General features: G+C 52.0%; 1 protein-coding gene and 1 long non-coding RNA gene across 5 annotated transcripts in view; one reads left to right on the top strand and one right to left on the bottom strand.

Annotated features, from left to right (window-relative positions):
- BEAN1 (brain expressed associated with NEDD4 1) overlaps window positions 1–16,663 on the bottom strand; it is a 46,646-nt gene extending 29,983 nt beyond the window's left edge. The window contains exons 1-3 of one of the 4 annotated variants that reach the window (XM_040498206.1): window positions 9,551–9,556; window positions 7,890–7,893; window positions 6,670–6,747 (exon numbers count right to left, since the gene is read on the bottom strand). In XM_040498206.1, coding sequence (XP_040354140.1) covers window positions 6,670–6,694 — 25 coding nt within the window. In that variant the 5' untranslated portion in view covers window positions 6,695–6,747; window positions 7,890–7,893; window positions 9,551–9,556. Of the gene's footprint in view, window positions 1–6,669; window positions 6,777–7,889; window positions 7,894–9,550; window positions 9,557–16,500 lie in introns of those variants that run through there. The other 3 variants (XM_040498207.1, XM_040498204.1, XM_040498205.1) reach the window with 3 other exon arrangements.
- On the top strand, window positions 25–8,839 carry LOC121045409 (uncharacterized). The gene is made up of 3 exons (XR_005797743.1): window positions 25–49; window positions 5,029–5,138; window positions 8,048–8,839. It is a non-coding gene; the product is annotated as an uncharacterized LOC121045409 (long non-coding RNA).
- Window positions 16,664–16,930: the final 267 nt, after the last annotated feature.

Genomic DNA, 16,930 nt, shown 5'->3' with positions numbered 1-16,930 from the left:
ATGGCAATGGTGCCTGGGTCCAGGAGGAAAGATGGAGTCTGATTTGAAGGTAAAACCATTAGGATCTACAGATTAAACGGAGTGGTGGTGGATGAGAAAGAGAGCACTAAGAATTGACCAAGTTTGGAGCCTGAACACAAGAAAGGACTGAGCTGCCATTTACGGAGATGGGGAGGATGACGGGCAGGTTTGGTGGGGGACTGGGAGTCAAGATTTAAGGTTTTGACATGTTACATCTGAGATGCTCTGGAGAGACACTGAACAGACATCTGAGTGGAGATACATCTGAGTGGGCCAGACCGTCGGATATAGGAGTCTGGAGCTCAGGGAGAGTCTGGAGCCAGAGATGTAAATTTGGGGGCTGTCAGTGTATGGGTGCTGCTCAATGCCATGAGGCTGGATGATATCACCTAGGGAGCTCGCTGCCAAGGGGGGTGGGGGACAGTGAAATGCAAGAACGTTGCCAGCTGTGAGTGCCCTGCAAAGGCTGGGGGTACTGTGTCATCACAGGTTTTCCCCGCTCTCTGAAAGTAAAGGGTTCCCATGAAACCTTTCATAGCCAAAATGGCGTAAAGTGAAGAAGAAATTATCATTAATTTATTTGGAAAAAAAGGTTTTAGTGTCCCCAGACCCCCAAAATAACCTCTTTTAGGCTTTTCTGATAACTTAGGACACATCTTGCTCACGGATGCACAAAATCAAGATAGGGCACAGGTGCTCCCAGACAGAGTTCAAAGCTATGGCGGCTGGATGAGGAGATGCTGGGTGTGGTTCTGGGGAAGGAGCTTGGTGGGCCCACTCTTGCTGTTTGGGGTGTGCGCTGCTTCTGTCATGGCTTGCTTTTGAAAGAGATGCTGAACAGTTTTCACTTCTCGCCTTTTTTCACAAAAGCGAAATTGTCTTCCGATTTCTTTCGGTTAGTGGAAACAGGTGCTAACTTGGCTCTTTTGTAAAAGTGAAGTGGCATAACTCAAACTTTCAAACACTGGGGAATACCTGTAGTACAGAACACATGAGGTGTTCAAGCTGAAGTTGATGCCTTCCTGCCAGGGATTCTAATATAAAATGTGCATTTCAAATTAAGATTAGCTATCAGAGGCTGAGCACTTGCTGTAGTCAGACCCTGCCAGACCAGAGAACTCTGAGGACAGGTAGCCAGGGCATTCATGGTCCTGCTGCAGAGTGGACTCTCCATCCAAGGGGTGGGGATGAAGGACTGGACTGGACTCCGCCCTTGTCCTTTTGTCCATCTGTGGTTTAGCTACAATTGAGCCCTGGAAAGACCCACCTGGGTTGTATCCCTGGCCCCATCGTTTTCTAGCTGTGTCCCCTAGCGTAGTCTCCCCCTGTCCTCGAGGCTCAGCTTTTTCATGTGTGGAATGAGCACACTCATCCTTCCCTTGCAGGACTGCTTCAAGGAAGCCATGTGAAGAAATGATCATAGGCCTTGTGAGCCCTTTATCTACAATATCTCATTTGATCCTTACAGCAACCCTCTGAGGTGGAGCCTTTAATTAACTTCCATCTTACAGATGAAAAAACTGAGACTCAGAGAGAAATGTCTACCTGAAGTCACTTCTGCTATTCTCTTGCCCACTCCAAAGTCAGGCCACAGCAAGGAACGAATAGGGGTTTCATCCCACAGGCCAATGATCATTGCGTGGTGCTTGTGTGTGTTTAAGGGAGTCTCATGTTGCATCCAGGCTCAGTAGGAAGGAGTGCTGCAATTGATAGGCAATGTCTGCTCTAGGAACAGTAGTGGCAAATTGTGAACGTGTCCTGTCATTTGTGTTCCTTGTCCTCAAGTCCTTCCTTCTGTTGATAGCTAAGTCTCTGCAGAGGTAACTCTTATTATAATGAGCAGAGCAGAAAATAGTAGTATCTGGTCCGAATCCCAAATTTACCTCCAAAATTCCCACGTGTCTCTGTTTTCCCTGCTCTATCACTAAAGGCGTGGGTAACACTAAGCTGTGTAGGGAGGAGGTGGTCAAAAGGACAGGACTTTCAAGCTTCTTGAGCATCTTCTCAGTGTCTGGCATCAAGCTAGATTCTCCTCGTGGAGCAGGTTAAATCTGAACATCAAACCAAAAGGCTGGTAGGACTATTTCCATGTTATAGAGGAGCAAATTGGGACTTGTAGTTGTTAAATAGCTTGCTCCGGATGTAATAGCTGGTAAGTGTCAGCACTAGGTTGTACACGAACCCAAGCACTGTCTACCACGTAACACTGATTCTGCGAGAGACCCAAACCCACCCAGAGGCTCTGCCAGACTGGAGTTCCTGCCAGCCTGTCGGCAGCCCAAGAGCTTAGCAGAGACAAGTCCCAGCTGACTTCTCCGTGGATCAGTGGATGCAACCCTAACCCCCTCCTTCCTGCTTTGGTACAGGCTCAGTCTCTCCGGGGTCCCCAAAGCCCCTCCTTCCCCAGATCTATCTCCCAAGGCCAGTGGGAAGCAGGCCACCCCCATGTCACAGGGAGCTCCACAGGACTCTGCCAGGGGCTAAGAAGAGGTTGTGAAGCATCTGTTCTTGGAACCTGGGTCCCGGGTGAATCCTGGGCCACGCTGCCCAGCTGGAGGCAGATGGATAAGACTCCTATGTCTCTAGTTTTCCTGAGGAGCCAGGCTGGTCCTCCTCCACCTCACAGAGGGGCTTAAGGCTAGAAAACGGCTCACTGGCCTGGCAGTCACAGACAGAAGAACTGACTTCTCTCTCACAGTGGTCAAAGCCTACTGAGCTTCCCCTTCCTGTTCTTGCCTCCACCCTCTGCCTTAAGTCTTCTTACCTGCAGAACTTGGGGGAGGGGGCTGTCTCTGGAAGCCAGGGATGAGCTGCAGTGCCCACAAGGTGGGTGAGATGGGGTGGAGGGAGTGGGAAGTGTGCGGTGTGGGCAGTGCCTGGGAGGAGTTGACCCAGCCTGGTCTGGTTAACTCCTGCTCATCTCCCAAGAGGCCAATGGACAGTCCTGCTTTGCCCAGTGTCTGAAGCTGTGGAAACTGGGCAGACCCATGTCTGTTGCCTGGCTCTCCCCCTACACTGGTTACCTTTCCCCACTCACTCTCCTCAGTCTCCGGACCCCCCTGCTAGGAGTGGGGTCTTGCTTAGGAACCTTTAGGGTTTGTTTTTCCTTCTGGGGACTTTTCCCCATTGGAAGGGGATTAGGTGTAGGGAAACCCAAATGGGAACAAGCTATGGCTCCTCCCCTAACTTTTCCAGGTTTTAATGGGCTTTGGTATCTTCACATGTACTGGGAAAGATAATTTTATGAGCTAAGAAAGTTAAATAAATTCCATTAGATGTCTAAATTCACAGTACAGGTAAGGAGGTGTTACAAAAGAGTGTGTGTGTTCATGTCAGGGCCCTCCTGGTACTTCCGGTTCCATCCCTTAGAATGTTCCTGTTGCAAGTGTTTTTAGGATGTCTGGAGTTCTGTGGTTCTGCGTCCCTTCCAGAACTTGTGTGAGGGTCTCTTGTCTGAGCTGAGGGGGCTGCCCACAAGGCATCTGCTTCATCTTGATTCGTTTACGTGTCTGGTTGTGCGATAAACATTTACTGAGGCAGCAATTTCCAGGTTGAATCTGAAGTGTGGCCCAGACAGAGGCAGAGTCTCAATGGCAACCTGATGACCCAATTTGGACCCCCACCCCACCCCCCTCCCGGTCTCCTCAGGCAGTTGGTGCTGATGGGTGTGTTGGAGGGGAACTGAAGGTCCCTCACAGATTTCTGGCCTGAGGGACTGAGTACATGGTGGTGCCCTAAACCAACACAGTAACCAAGCCAAGCCAGTTGGAGTGAAGAACTGTGTCTGGGACAGGCTGAATCCGAGGTGTAGAGGTAGGGGCTGCCCTGGGGCACCTGGGTGGCTCAGTCGGTTGAGCGTCTGACTTCGGCCCAGGTCATGATCTCACAGTCTGTGAGTTCGAGCCCCAAGTCAGGCTCTGTGCTGACAGCTCAGAGCCTGGAGCCTGCTTCTGATTCTGTGTCTCCCTCTCTCTCTACCCCTCCCCAGCTCATGCTCGCACTCTGTCTCTGTCAAAAATAAATTAAAAAATAAATAAATAATAAATAAATAAAAAAAAAAAAACTTAAAAAAGAGGTATGGGCTGCCCAGGGGAGACAGGCAGCAAAAGGCAGAAGAAGGAATCTGAAGGTGGGCAGAAACCGGGCTGGGAAAGAGCCTTGGAAGCTGCTGGCCTAGAAGCTTCAGCTGAAAGCAGAGAGGGGATGAGAAGGTCTAGAGTGTGTGCAGGGGGAAGGCCAGGGGCGAGGTTTGGGCCCCAGCATCCCAGGGCAGGCAAGGCAAGAATCCACCCTCCCCCACTGCCAAAGGACACCACCAGTGGACAGTGAGAGGAGGACCAGATGGCTAGAGGGGCTGGAAGAGAACCCAGAGGGCTCAGGGTCAGGGAATGAAAGGGAGAAGTCTTCAAGAAAGCTGAAGTGACCAACAGGGAGAACCGGAAGCTACAGAATGGGTTTAGTGACACAGAAGTCAATGGGATGTGTGGTGGGGGTGCAGAAGCCAGACTGAAGTGGGCTGGGGTTGCTGAAAGGAGGGGCAGTGAACACTTTCCAGAGGAAAGGGAAGGAGTCAGACTGGAAGACGTAAGAAAAATCTGGCAGAGAAGGAGAGGGATGATGGAGGAAGGGGTAGGTCTGGACAGCCCCACAGTGCTGGGCCTGCCATTGCCAGGGACCCCTTCTCCGTAAAATCTGAACAGATCCCAACCTATATATAGGTGTGAGTAGAGCTGCACTGGCTGAAGCAGTGGGGTGGGGTGGGGTGGGGTGGAGGGGCGAGGGTTCTGCCCGCACATGTGCCCCTTGCTTTCTGTGGAGCCTCACAGCAGCCCCGAGCTCCCAGAGCCCACTGGCCTCAGACCACCCCTTCATCTTACAAAGGAGGACTGGCCAGCCAAAGCCATGGGGAGAATCCGATGGCACAGTCAGGAGCTTCAGCTCCTCCCCCATCCACTGCTTTCAGCTCCTCATCCAGAGTGTTTAACTATACATTTATTCATTCAACAGACATTTATTGAGTGCTTACTGCATGCCAGGCACTGGGCCTGTAGGGATGTGTAGGAACTGCTTCTGAACAGCCCCGAATATCAATGACCACACCCTGTTAACCTCAGGAGGTGAGTATGCAGAGGGCTGTCCTGTGCCGATGGCCTCTGTTTATGCAGACAGGCAGGGCTTTGCAGGGTCTGGCTTGACCCCAGAAAGTTCTGGAATGCGCTCTACACTCAGCAACCCAGTTTTACTCTTTACCAGCCTTCTCCATTCCCAGCTGCTCAAGGGGGTAAGGATATGGCCATTCTAGCCCTCTGTGGGGCAGGTGTCCCTGGGCTCCAACGTGTCCCTGAATGGGTAGCCTTCTTACCTGGCCTGAACTTGGGCTCCGATTTCCTGATTATGCCGCAGCAGCAGTGACAACAGTAACAGTAACTTACTGAGCTTGTACTAGCATCGCCCCCCACCACCAACACCGCTCCTGGGACAATGAATCCCACCAGCCCCTTCTTCCCCAGGGCATACCTGGTGATGGCCCCACCCCAATGGGATACACCAGCTTCCTCTGCCTGCCCCCAGCAGCAGTCCCTTGAGGTTCAAAGGTTTAACAACTGAGGTTTCTACCATTTAGAAGAGAGGACCCCAACCCGAAGCAGTGACATGTAACCAGTGGTGCACATTAGAACAGACATTGGTGAGTGGGGGTGAGGGATTAGCTAGAGTGAGCACGGTAGAGGGGGAGATGACAAATAGATAGAGGAGGGCTAGGGCGAGGCCCTTGATTTCACACAGACTCACAGTCCTGACTCATCAAGGAGAAGGGATGGGGGGGGTGTTATGCAAGTCCTCCCAAGTGGCACCAAGTGATGACGGTTTTGGGGAGGCACAGGGGATATCACAAGAGAAAGCAGGTGGCTGCCATGGGGACAGGTAAAGGGGACGCCACAGTAAGGGTGGGAGCATGAGTCAGTGAAGGTGGGGCTGGTGGAGACTAAGGGAGCTGCAGCTTCGAGCCCCAGGGGTACACCTGACTGAGCCCATCGCCTGGACTCATGGACATCAGGGAGCCAAGACATGAATGTTATGGACAAAATCATCTTAAGGCTCCAGCAGATTAAATGAATTAATTAGTAAATTAGGGGCTTCAGGAAAGGTTTCCTTAGGACAGTGAACTCCAAGGAGTGTGTTCTGGAGCGCCCATCCTGTGAGACCCTCCTTGTGGTTAAATTTGTGAAGGGCACTGGGCTTTCGCTTTCCTATGGCAGCCTCACAACACACATCACCACATTAAAGGCTCTGAAAAGTCCTGTGGTAACAAAAGCTACTTAACTTGTCTCACTTAGCATTTCCCACATTCATTTGGCCACAAAATAAAAAAAAAAAAAAACAAAAACCAATCCCGTTAATATCCCTCAGAGGAATCCCGACCCACACTTTGTCAAGTGCTGATACAGAGGGATTGGTAAAAGTGGGATGTCTCTTCTGTGTCAGGGGTCTTCTGTGTTGCCCTCCCCCCACCCATCATATCACATCAGCCCCTGATCAGACCCTTGGGGCTCTTTGGCTAAACATCCTAGAAACATTCTCTGCAAACTTGACTCTAAGCCCGGCCCTTGCCTGGCCCCGAGCCATGAAGGATGTGAAGAGAAGACTTACAGGGGCAGGGGCGTTTGAAGGACATGTAATCCTTGGAGCAAAATAGCGGAGCCAGCCTGCCCACTTGTACAGTTCCAACTTCTTGTAGAAAAGGATCCTCCGCTCACCTGCAGAAACACAAACAGACAGGTGATGGGGCGCCCACATGGTACCCACTGACCCTGTGAGCTTGGCATTCAGGTCCCTGGGCTGTTAACCTCTGGGGAAAGGGTGGTGACTGTGACAGCATGTGCCCAGTCTGGGCAGGGGTCTGAGGGAGCTCTGGGTGGCGGAGTGTGGGGGTTCTGGGGCAGGGGTGGGGCAAATGCATGCTGGGGTGTCAGTGGTGGGTGGAGGGGGGAATATCTCCTCTGGGTGGACCCTTAAACAGAAATGAGAGATACCCTGGTGTTCTCCTGTCTCATGAACCTGCTTGGGACAATTGCAATAGATCATGGCATTCTGAGCATTTTATACCTGGAAGGACCCTTAAAGACCAGCCCAATGTCCTCATATCACAGAAGGGGAACAGACGTAGAAAGGGTAAGGTGCCAGTTCAAGGTCCTAGAGCTGGCTTTGGAAGGGTATTCAGAGTTTGCCTAACTGAAACCTTATTATTACTATTATCCCAACACTTTTAAGGGGATGATGCTCTTTTCATTCCCATTTTATAAATAAGGAAGTTGAAGCTCAGAGGTTATGTAGCTTGTCCAAGGTCACACAACTTCTAATTACAGGCTGGGACTAGAACCCAGGTCTTTTTTACCCCAAAGCCTCCATCCATTGTCAGCAAGCATATCACTTGGAAGGCACCTAATAAAGGCCAAGAGAATGAAAATGTCTCTTCCCCAATCTCCCTGCCTCCCCTCCCCTTCAACCTTAAACTTGGTGTGACACCTGAGTGAGCAGCAAGGGTCACTCTAACACCCATTTGCAAGAGAGGAAACATTTTCAAAAAATGCCCCAGCCTCCCGTGCTGGTTCTGTCTCTCCCAAGCTCCAAGTGACATGGGGCTGTATGAACAGCAGGGAGATACAGTTATTTTGTAGGGAGTGTGGTCACTAGACTTGCAGAAACCAAACTGCACCTTTGGGGGTTGCTGAGCGGGAACTGTGGATGTGGAGTTTGGTGGGTTCCTGTGGGGGAGAGCTTGCAGCCAGGAACCAACAGGAAAACAGCCTGGCCCCTCTGGGTCCCAGGAGGCAGTTGACCTCCCTGATCCTGGGGGTGACACTGTGGACAGAGCTTTTGTCTAGGACTCAGGTCCCAAGATTCCCACCCTTGTTTCCCTCAGGAACCCTTTTCATTATATACAGTTTTTCCTCCAAATGGGTTCCATGTTTTGATGGAGACCATTGGCCAAATTGCACTGATTAATAACACTTTTTCTATTTAATAGATGAATCCAAGACCTATCTTTGGAGAGCCTGAACTCAGAAGTCCAAGTCCTGTCACTTCCTGGAGTTTGCCTTTAGGCACAGTACTTCACCTGTCTGAGCTGCAGTGTCCTCAGGGGGAAATCAGGGTAGGGCACTTCACTGGCTTTGAGGATGGGGGGGGGGGGGGCGTATGTCATGTTCATTCTGTTGTCCGAGGGGGTCAGGGGGAGGGAGCCATTGCTGCCACTGACCCTGGGGTCCCTCTCTCCAGATGGCTCCTTGCGGCTCAGTCTTCTGGGTGTGAACCCCAGGTGGCCTGATGCATATTCCCCATCCCTACAGAAACCAACAAGAGTTTTGATGGGGGAATGGAGGGTAGGATGTGATCTCTCTAGGCCCAGTAGAGAAGTCTCTCTGGCATGGCAGGCTGCTTGGGGAACTGTGATTTCACACCAGAAAATTCTGAAGAGTCTCAGGGCCTGGGATCTATACTTTCTAAAATACATATGTGTACATGTATCTGTGTTCACGTTTGTGGGTATGCCCGTGTGCACTGTGGCCACGTGTGTGTCTGGAGGGAGACTTAAGCAGGCTGACAGGCCATCTTTCATGCTGCTTCCAGAGAGGTCTTTCTTAAAGGCACAATGGATCATGTCATTCTTTTGCCGAAAACCCTTCCATGAATCCTCAGTGTCCCTAGGAAAATGAACTGGCTTCTACCACTACTTCCACCGCCCTGGTGCTCTGCCTGCCTCTCTAGTGAATTGGTGTAATGTGAGTGCTTAATAAAAATACGCTGCATGTATACTTCCTATAGGGTCACCGTGGTGGCTCCTGACGCTGTAGAGGGTGCTGCCCACCCTCTAAACTCCAAGGGGTTGTCTCCAAGGTCTTGCTTCTCCTAGAGGCCCCCTGTACCCCCTCTTTCCTCCTTGTGGGCCCTGTGATTCTGAGGTGAAGGTTGAGACAGCATGGGGTGTGGGGGAGGTGGGAGATGGGCTGCCTAGGGCAGGGGCCAAGAACCCTCGCATTGTATATTTTGTGGTCAGTTTGGATGTTTGGCAGACTATGTGTAAGTTTCCAAATGGCTCAAGAGGCTGGCAAGGGGCTGGGTCAGATAGACATTTGTGTATATGGAAGCATTCTGGGCACTCCAGCTTTTCAGGCGTGACCCACACTCACCAAACACCTGCTTGCGCCAGATGACATCATCAACATTATTGCAATGTTACCTGATGTGGGTAATACCATTTTCATTTTGCAGATGAGAAAACTGAGGCTCAGTGATTTGATCCACCCATTGTCACAGAGAAAAGATGGTGGAAGGGCTATGCGGGAGGGATCTTGTCCCCCAGTGTTCCTCAGTTACAGCAGGGACACCCTACAGAGATCTGACACCCTGGGTGTCACCCCACCCAGGGCTCTGGCTGGCCAGCTTCTTGGACACACTGGGTCTCTCATGCCATTTCCTTGGCATGCCTTTCCTTTCCTCTCCACCTGGCAAACTCCCATGTGGCTGTCACCACACGGCTGAAGAAACCTCTTCAGTGAAGTCCTCTTTGACTGCTGGAGACAGAATAGCCATTCTGGCTATGCCTCCACAGCACATGGACATCCTTCCAGGATGACTTTGGTTCTAACTTGTTCCAGATTGTTAGCTTCTTGTGGGTATGGAGGGCCAGTGTGGCCTCTGGGAACTCACTCGGGGCTGGGCACATTTAAAAGTATGTGGATTCTAGAACAAATCCACCTTGGCCCGATGTCAGCATAGGACTGCAGTGTTGAAGCTGCCTTTTAATGATGCTCAACTTCCTGAGGAAAAGGACGCCCATGTAAGGAACTGAGATGCTCCCCGACATCGTGGGTGACAATGATGCTGACGTTAGTTAGGGTACCATTCCCTGCATCATGTAACTCGGTCTGCACTTCACATACATCTTCTTGCTGCATTCTCCCAGCATTCCTGGATTGCATCAGTTTATTCAAATATTTACCAAGCACCTAGGGTGTGTCCCACAAAACCCTTGGAAAACAAAAGGAGGGGCTTTTAGGGTCCTAAAACAGCAATCTCAACCTTACTGTTTCCTCCTCCCCTCCCCCACTTGTGGATTTCAACATGAGGACCTACAGGAAAACCATTTCATGGTGGCATCAGACCCTCTGCTTGGGTGGAGCTTTGGTTGGGTTATCAAGACAAAGGAACTGGATGTCAGGTATCTATGTGTGCAAGTACCCACCCCACTCTCCCCACATGTGACCAGAGCTGCTGTGAGGACACAGTGATGGGGGTAGTGGACGGCCAGGTTCGTCACGAATGGTCTGAGATTGTGCTTTGCTGGGCGAGGTGTTCCGGAGCAGGGACTGCAGGAGTGGGGGTTGGGCTTGGACCCACTCTCAGGTCACGTCTCCCCCCTGCCCGCCTGTCTCGGAGCCCAGCATCCGAGGCGAGGCGCGTTCCTGCCTGTGACTCATCTGCGACTGTATTGTCTGGCTAGAAATCGGAGGGCGGGCGGCGGCGGCACTCCAGGCTCTGAAGTGGCTTAATGGTGTGCGGCAAGTCCACGTCACTCCCATTCCGCCTCACGTCCCCGCTCCCAGAATACCTCGTCTGGGGCCCACTGCGACACTCAGACCTGGGCAAATGCGTATGTGGTTGAGGGGGGGCGGCGCCGCGCCCCTGGCGGGCAGAGCTGGGCTGGCGGAGCCGGCTGGCGCAGTGTGCAGGGGCGGCACGGCGCATGCGCGGCAGTCGGACCCGGGAGGGTTCTGCGGCACAGCGGTAGACCGCGGACAGAGAGGGGCCGCAGGAGTGGGCTGGCCTGTGGAAGAGGCCACGTGACTCCGTGACGCTGATGCGGCACTGGCTCTACCGCAGTCACGTGTCGTCAGCCCAGGGGATCTCAAAACAAACCCCCCATTTTGCAGATGTCAACACTGAGCTTCAGAGAAATGAAGGGGGTTGGGTGAGATCATGAGCTCCCGGCCCCAAGACTACCCTTTGGAAGATTTTAAGCAGGGGAATTGCACGGTCACCTTTTAAGAAGGTCTCCCTGGGCTCAGTGAGGAGGGGGGACCAGGGGTTGGGGGCAGGTGACAGGAGAGCAGGGAAGCTGTGGTAGGAGATGATGGGCTTAAATGAAGGCGATGGTAAATGGAGCAAAGTGAGAGGCTACATTCTTTGGTTTGACAGTATTTATTCAGAGCCCCTTGTGAACCACGTTTTGGGCGCTGAGAATAGAGAAGTGAAGCAAACACAGACTGCCTGTCCTCACCAAGCTTCCTGCTAGTGGAGGAGACACACATATAATGGTGGTGTTTGTTAGATAGCAGTAAGGGGAGGAACAGAGGCAGTGTGTACATGGAGACTGAACATTTAGATACAGTGGCTGCAGAAGGCCTTGGTGAGAGGGTGATCTGTAAGCGAAGACTGGAGCAAGGGAGCTAGCTGGGTGAACAGCTGGGTGGATATGTGGGAGAAGGGTATCCCAGGTAGAGGGACCAGACAGAAGGCCCCTGGGCAGGAGCATGCTGGGTGGGTTTGAGAAATAGGGCGGTTTGTGTAGGGGATATTTAAGAAGCAGGACAGATGGATCAGATGTAGAGGGTGAGGAAGAGGGAGCCTTAAAGATGGTTCCCTGTGTCTGCTTGGGTGTCTGTAGGTGTGGGGGGAGGGGGGATGGTGGAGAAATGGAGGCCCTTCCAAAGGTGGGTGAGGTGGAGACTCCAGATCTAGACAGGCCAGATAAGTACTGGTTCTTTCTGTCCTAACCACAGTACATGCTCAGGGACTGTTCACTGAATGAATGAATGATGCCATAACAGAGATTCCATGAACCTGTGGGTGTGCAGGTGATTGCCCAGAGCCAGAAGAAAGTCAGAGATTCTGGACTGTGGTGAGACACACTGATCTTAAAAGGGTTGCATCTACCTCACCAGGCAGGGGGTTAATTTCTGGGGCTGCGGGGGGAGGGGGGTCCCCAGGTGGCAGAAAACCTTCCTCCTCTGCAGGAAGGTCTTTATATGAGGCTGGTACCCAGCTGGTGTCTTTCCCAATGGAGAAGAACATTACTTGGCAAGTAGCCTTCTGTAGAATCAACTGCTACCTCCTTCCTCACTGCCACCAAGGTACAACCTCTAAGGGTTGATGTACTGTCTACCTGCATAAACCAGTCCATCTACAAACTGGCAAACAGGTCTGGCCAAGTGGGTAGAGAAGCATGATTTAAGGCTCAGGAAAAACCACACAGAGGGCACCACAAAGCATTATTTATGGCAGTGAAACACGAGGGATAACCTCACTGTCCAATAAGAGGATAGGCTGAGAAAATTATAATGGAATAATATATAGCCATGAAATAATAGTTTTAAAGACATTTTAATAACATAGGTAAAGACTTTTAGTGGAATGTTAAGAAGGAAAAAAGACCCAGGTTATATATAAAAAGGCAGGTTACAGAACTCTGCATACAACATGATCCTTATTTTGTAAAAGAAAAAAAACCTAAAGAAAATATTCATATATAGAAAAATTTGGGGAGGAAATAGATGCAAATATTCACCGTCATTGGGCTCTCTGGGCAGTGGTGGGGTTGAGGATTTTTGTGTTTTACATTTTTTATGATTTTCCAAATTTTCTACAATGAACATGTATTTTATAATCTGAAAAATCATTAAAATGAAGATTTGAAAAAACCTTTCATGCTAACAAAGAATAATTAAGTGGTAAGTCAGTGATAGTTAATTGAAAAATTTTAAAGCTAACTAAATTGCCTTTGACCATACCATTTGTTATTGTAAAGATTAAAAAAAAATAACTTGTCTTTGAACTTACTGGTAAGGAGCTTTATTAAAATGTTAGGTAAATAATTTCCATTTTTTTTAACCCTCATCAAAATTTCCCTGGCTCTTGAGCAAGTCCTATTTGCCAAATTTTTGAGGGAATGGTTTCTGCCACAAACCTTAATGTTTTATTTTCAGGCAAGCTATACACTTGGCAAAAATAATAACAATAGACCTTATGTTTGTAAAACACTTTATAATTTGCAAAGCATACTAAGTGCTGGGTACTATTCTAGGCTCTGAATATAGGAGATATCATCATGAACAAAATGGTTAAAAGTCCCTGCCTTTGGGGAATTTATATTGATGAGAGTAGACAATAAACAAATGAATATGATATAGAGGTGTTAGAGGTGATAGTGCTACGGGAAAAAAATGGAGAGGAGTGATAGGGAATAAATTGGGGGGGGTTGCTCTTTTAAATCAGTTTGATTACTGTTAGAATACAAAACATGAAGGTGTCTCTAAAAATTCTCTGGCCCGTGGACAGTTAACATGAGGTATAAAATGATTGATGATATCCCTGGAGGAAGCATTCCAATAACTAATTACACATCATCTAAGATACAATGTGCTAATTATCAATTTTATAAACTCATAAAATTATGATGAGTCATAGGGATGTTTTAAGTATTCTATACTTAGCAACGTTAGATAGCCCTTAACCTTTCCCAGCCTCAGTGTTCTCATCTATAAAATGGGGACAATTTCAGTACCTAAATCAGAGGACTGTTGTCGGAATCCAAAGAGAAGTGCTTATGCATGGAAAACAGTATGTGTTCAGGATATGTTCATAATGCAGATGCAGCAAGGCCACTGGGAATGGTCCATCTGACACTGCCACGTGTTTCCTGTATATTACTTCTTCAGTCCCCACAAATGTAATGGGAGGTACATAATATGTGTTCCCACTTTCAAGAGGAAATTGAGGCTCTGAAAGGTAAATCTTCTGCCCAGAATCCTATGCTCTAAGCCTAGGCAGTTGGCTCCAAGTAGCCATGTTCTCAGCCATAGCTCCATTTTGTGCTCACTTGCCCAGGGGCTCCAGAAGCCCTCCTGGCCCCAGTTTCTACATTTAGGAGGCTGAGAGCAGATTTAGACTTTCCCACCCCTTACCTTGCGCTCTGAGCACTTCCAGGGCAAAGGCTTCAGGTAATAGGCCAGAATGTGTCTGTTTATTCCCAAAGACTTAAGATAATATCCATATCTCCATCATGTTCCCTGTGGGCTGTGATCCAAAAACTGAGGTGGACCAGGAGATACTCACCTCCTAATCAGTTCCTGATTAACTCTTTTGGGAAGAAGAGGAGTGAGAATTATGGAAGATGCAGAGATGTGACACCCAAGTGGGCGAATGGGGGCAGGGTACATAGGAAGAAGAGCAAGGGGGTTTCTGTATAGAAGGAGCCCATTCTCCCTATATTACCAAGTCCCCATCAGGCAACGTGTGGACAGACTCACCCCTCCCCTGCCCTGTTCTGGGCAGATGGGCCACAGGTGGCCAGGACAAGCATGGATGTCCACAAGCTGGACCTTTGTTTTCTTCTCAACAGTGCTCCTGGCACCTACACCCTCCATGCCACCTGAAAGATCCCAGCATCCTCCCCTAGATCCTGGGCCTCGCCTGCTCTACTCTGAACCCGAGACCCCAGCTGCACAGACAGGCAGATCTCTTCCTGGGGACCTTCCAGCTCTGAAGTTCTAACCTCTTGGTCAGCCACTGGCTCCATTTCCTCCCCAAGGTTCATCATTTCTGGTGCCTCCTGGCTCAATGGGCTGGATGGTCAGCATGGAAACAGGGTTGGGACCCCTCAGACCTGCTGTCTCCTTGCCCTGGCGGCTGCTCCCCCTGCTGCTTTCTGCTGCCTGTCTGAACCATCACTACTGGAACATCCATGCCACCTGACAGCCTGATGGCTCCTCAGGGAAAGCAATCCTCCCTGCCCCACCCCCTCCCAAACCGCAGAGTGGAGAGAGGTGTGCAGAATTCCCTTGCACCCACTGTGAGAGATGCGTGAGAAGCCCTCCACCGGGGCAGCAGACATCAGCCAAGGGCAAAAGAAAAGCCAGTCAGATACAGTCTTTTCCATCCTGGATGGATATGGTGTGGTAGAGAGGAGAAAGCCCGGCCAGGAAGTAGAAAGCTTTGGGGAGGAGGGAATGTCTGAGAAAGGGCAGGCCCCAAGTTTTGCATCACAATTAGATGTCAACAAGGCCTTGAGGGGATTCAAAGCCCTCCGCAAAGGGGGGTTGGCGGGGGTCTAGTCCCCGCCATCTCAGGCGAATTCACTGTTTTCAGCATCTACTGGTGCTGGACACTTCATCAAATGACACCTGTAGCCAACCTGATTTGAGTCCTGGCTGTGTGCCAAGCACCATGGTAGCCGCCGCCCCCAACCCCCCCCCACCCCCCGCCAGCAGCATCTCATTTAATCTTTTCAACGCGCATTCCCCGTGTTTCAGATGGGGAAACTAAGGCTCAAGAGAGGTTAAGTGTCTTGTCTCAGGTCACACAGCTAGGAATAGGAAGTCAGTCAAGACCATACTGTAGTACCAAAGCCCTTAAACATTCTGCTCACAACAGAATCTTGCCTACTAGTCAGAGGAGGAAACTGAGGCACAGGAGGTGAAGTCAGGGTGTTTGAGGAGAGGGTCTAGAGGGACATCCTCAAGACAGGTGCCCATGGGACTGTGTGGGTCTAGACCAAGGATCAGTCTCCTGGAGCCCCTGCCTCTCACACCTGTCACTTATGCCGTCGCCTTCCCTGCCACCCCCGCTTGGCCACCCCCACTGACACCCGCGTGGGATCAAGAGGGCAGCCCTAGGTCTTCTGCGCCAGCCTCCAGACCGCAGAGCCGATGGGGGGGGGGGAGTGGGGAGGGGGGTAGGAAAGGCTGCGCGAGCCAGCCAGGGGGTGGGGTGGGTACTACCCAGCTTCCGAGGGCTCTTGGGGAGAGGCGACTGTGGCCCTTCGAGCTGCGCAGCCAGCCAGAGCAGCCGCCTCGGACTCAGCCTCGAGTCCCATTTACCGCGCAAGCGAAAGTCTGCCCCAAAGCTAGAGAAGGTGCGGCGGGGCCGCCCCCTCTCCCACCTTTGGTGCTGAGATAGGCGTCGAAGAGGGGGCTTGGCCAGGGTGACCCGCCCGTCGGAGGGTCAAACTTCCTGGCTCAGGGGTGGGGGTTGGTTCTAGCTTCAAACTCCGCAAAGCCGGGAGCCCCTTCCCTCTTCCACCCCGTCCAAAAGTGCGTCCTAGTTTCCCCTTCTTGGGTGGGTTGCTCAGGGGTCCTGAAACCGAGGGTGCGGGACGGGGGAGGCTCTCTTGTGCCCCCCCCCCCCCCCCAGGAGGTGGATGCTCCGAGAGACCCTCCCTTCCCTGTGGCTATCGGGCGTGCTCAAGGGGTAGCCTTGGCCCGGCCGGAGACGCGCGGGCCGGGGGCGGGAGTCTGGGGATCCCATTCGGAGCGCGCTGCGGTTCGTCTTCGGACCGCCGGTCCGCCCTCCTGGCGCGCCAAGGCTCCGCGCGGGGCGCCCCAGCTGTGTGCGTGCGCCGGGGCTGCCACAGAGCTCGGGGAAGGGGGCCGGGACCCCCTACCCGCCCCTCCCCAGCACCGCCCCCGGCCCAACGCCCCTTACTCGGCTTAGCCGCCTCGCTCCGCTCCGCGCGCCGCAGTGCCGGCTCCAGCTTCGGCTCCAGCTCGGTTTCCCGCTCTGGCTCCGGCTCGGGCTCGGGCTCGGGCTCGGGCTCCGGCTCTGACTCCGGCTCCGGCTCCGGCTCCCGCTCCCGCTCCCGCTCCTGCTCTGGTTCCCGCTCGTATGCCTCTGCGCTCTGGCTCGGGCTCGAGCTCGGGCTCGGGCTCGGGCTCGGGCTCGAGCTCGGGCGTCGCGGGGGGCGCGCCGCTCCGCCTCTGCTTGCTCGTCGCGCAGGGGCGGGGCGGGTGGGGCGGGGCCGGGCCGAGCGGACCTGCTGCCCGTGATCCCCAGCGGAGGCGGCGGCGGCGGCTTCTCAGCCCCAGTCCCAGCCCTGCCCTGCCGCAGCCCCGCCCGCTTGCCCGTCGGCCCTGCG

Source organism: Herpailurus yagouaroundi, unplaced genomic scaffold (assembly GCF_014898765.1).
Source record: "Herpailurus yagouaroundi ecotype Mexico unplaced genomic scaffold, PumYag 190, whole genome shotgun sequence".
Taxonomy (NCBI): Eukaryota; Metazoa; Chordata; class Mammalia; order Carnivora; family Felidae; genus Herpailurus; species Herpailurus yagouaroundi.
Note: the sequence above shows the minus strand (reverse complement) of the source record. Positions and strands in the feature narration are given on the sequence as shown.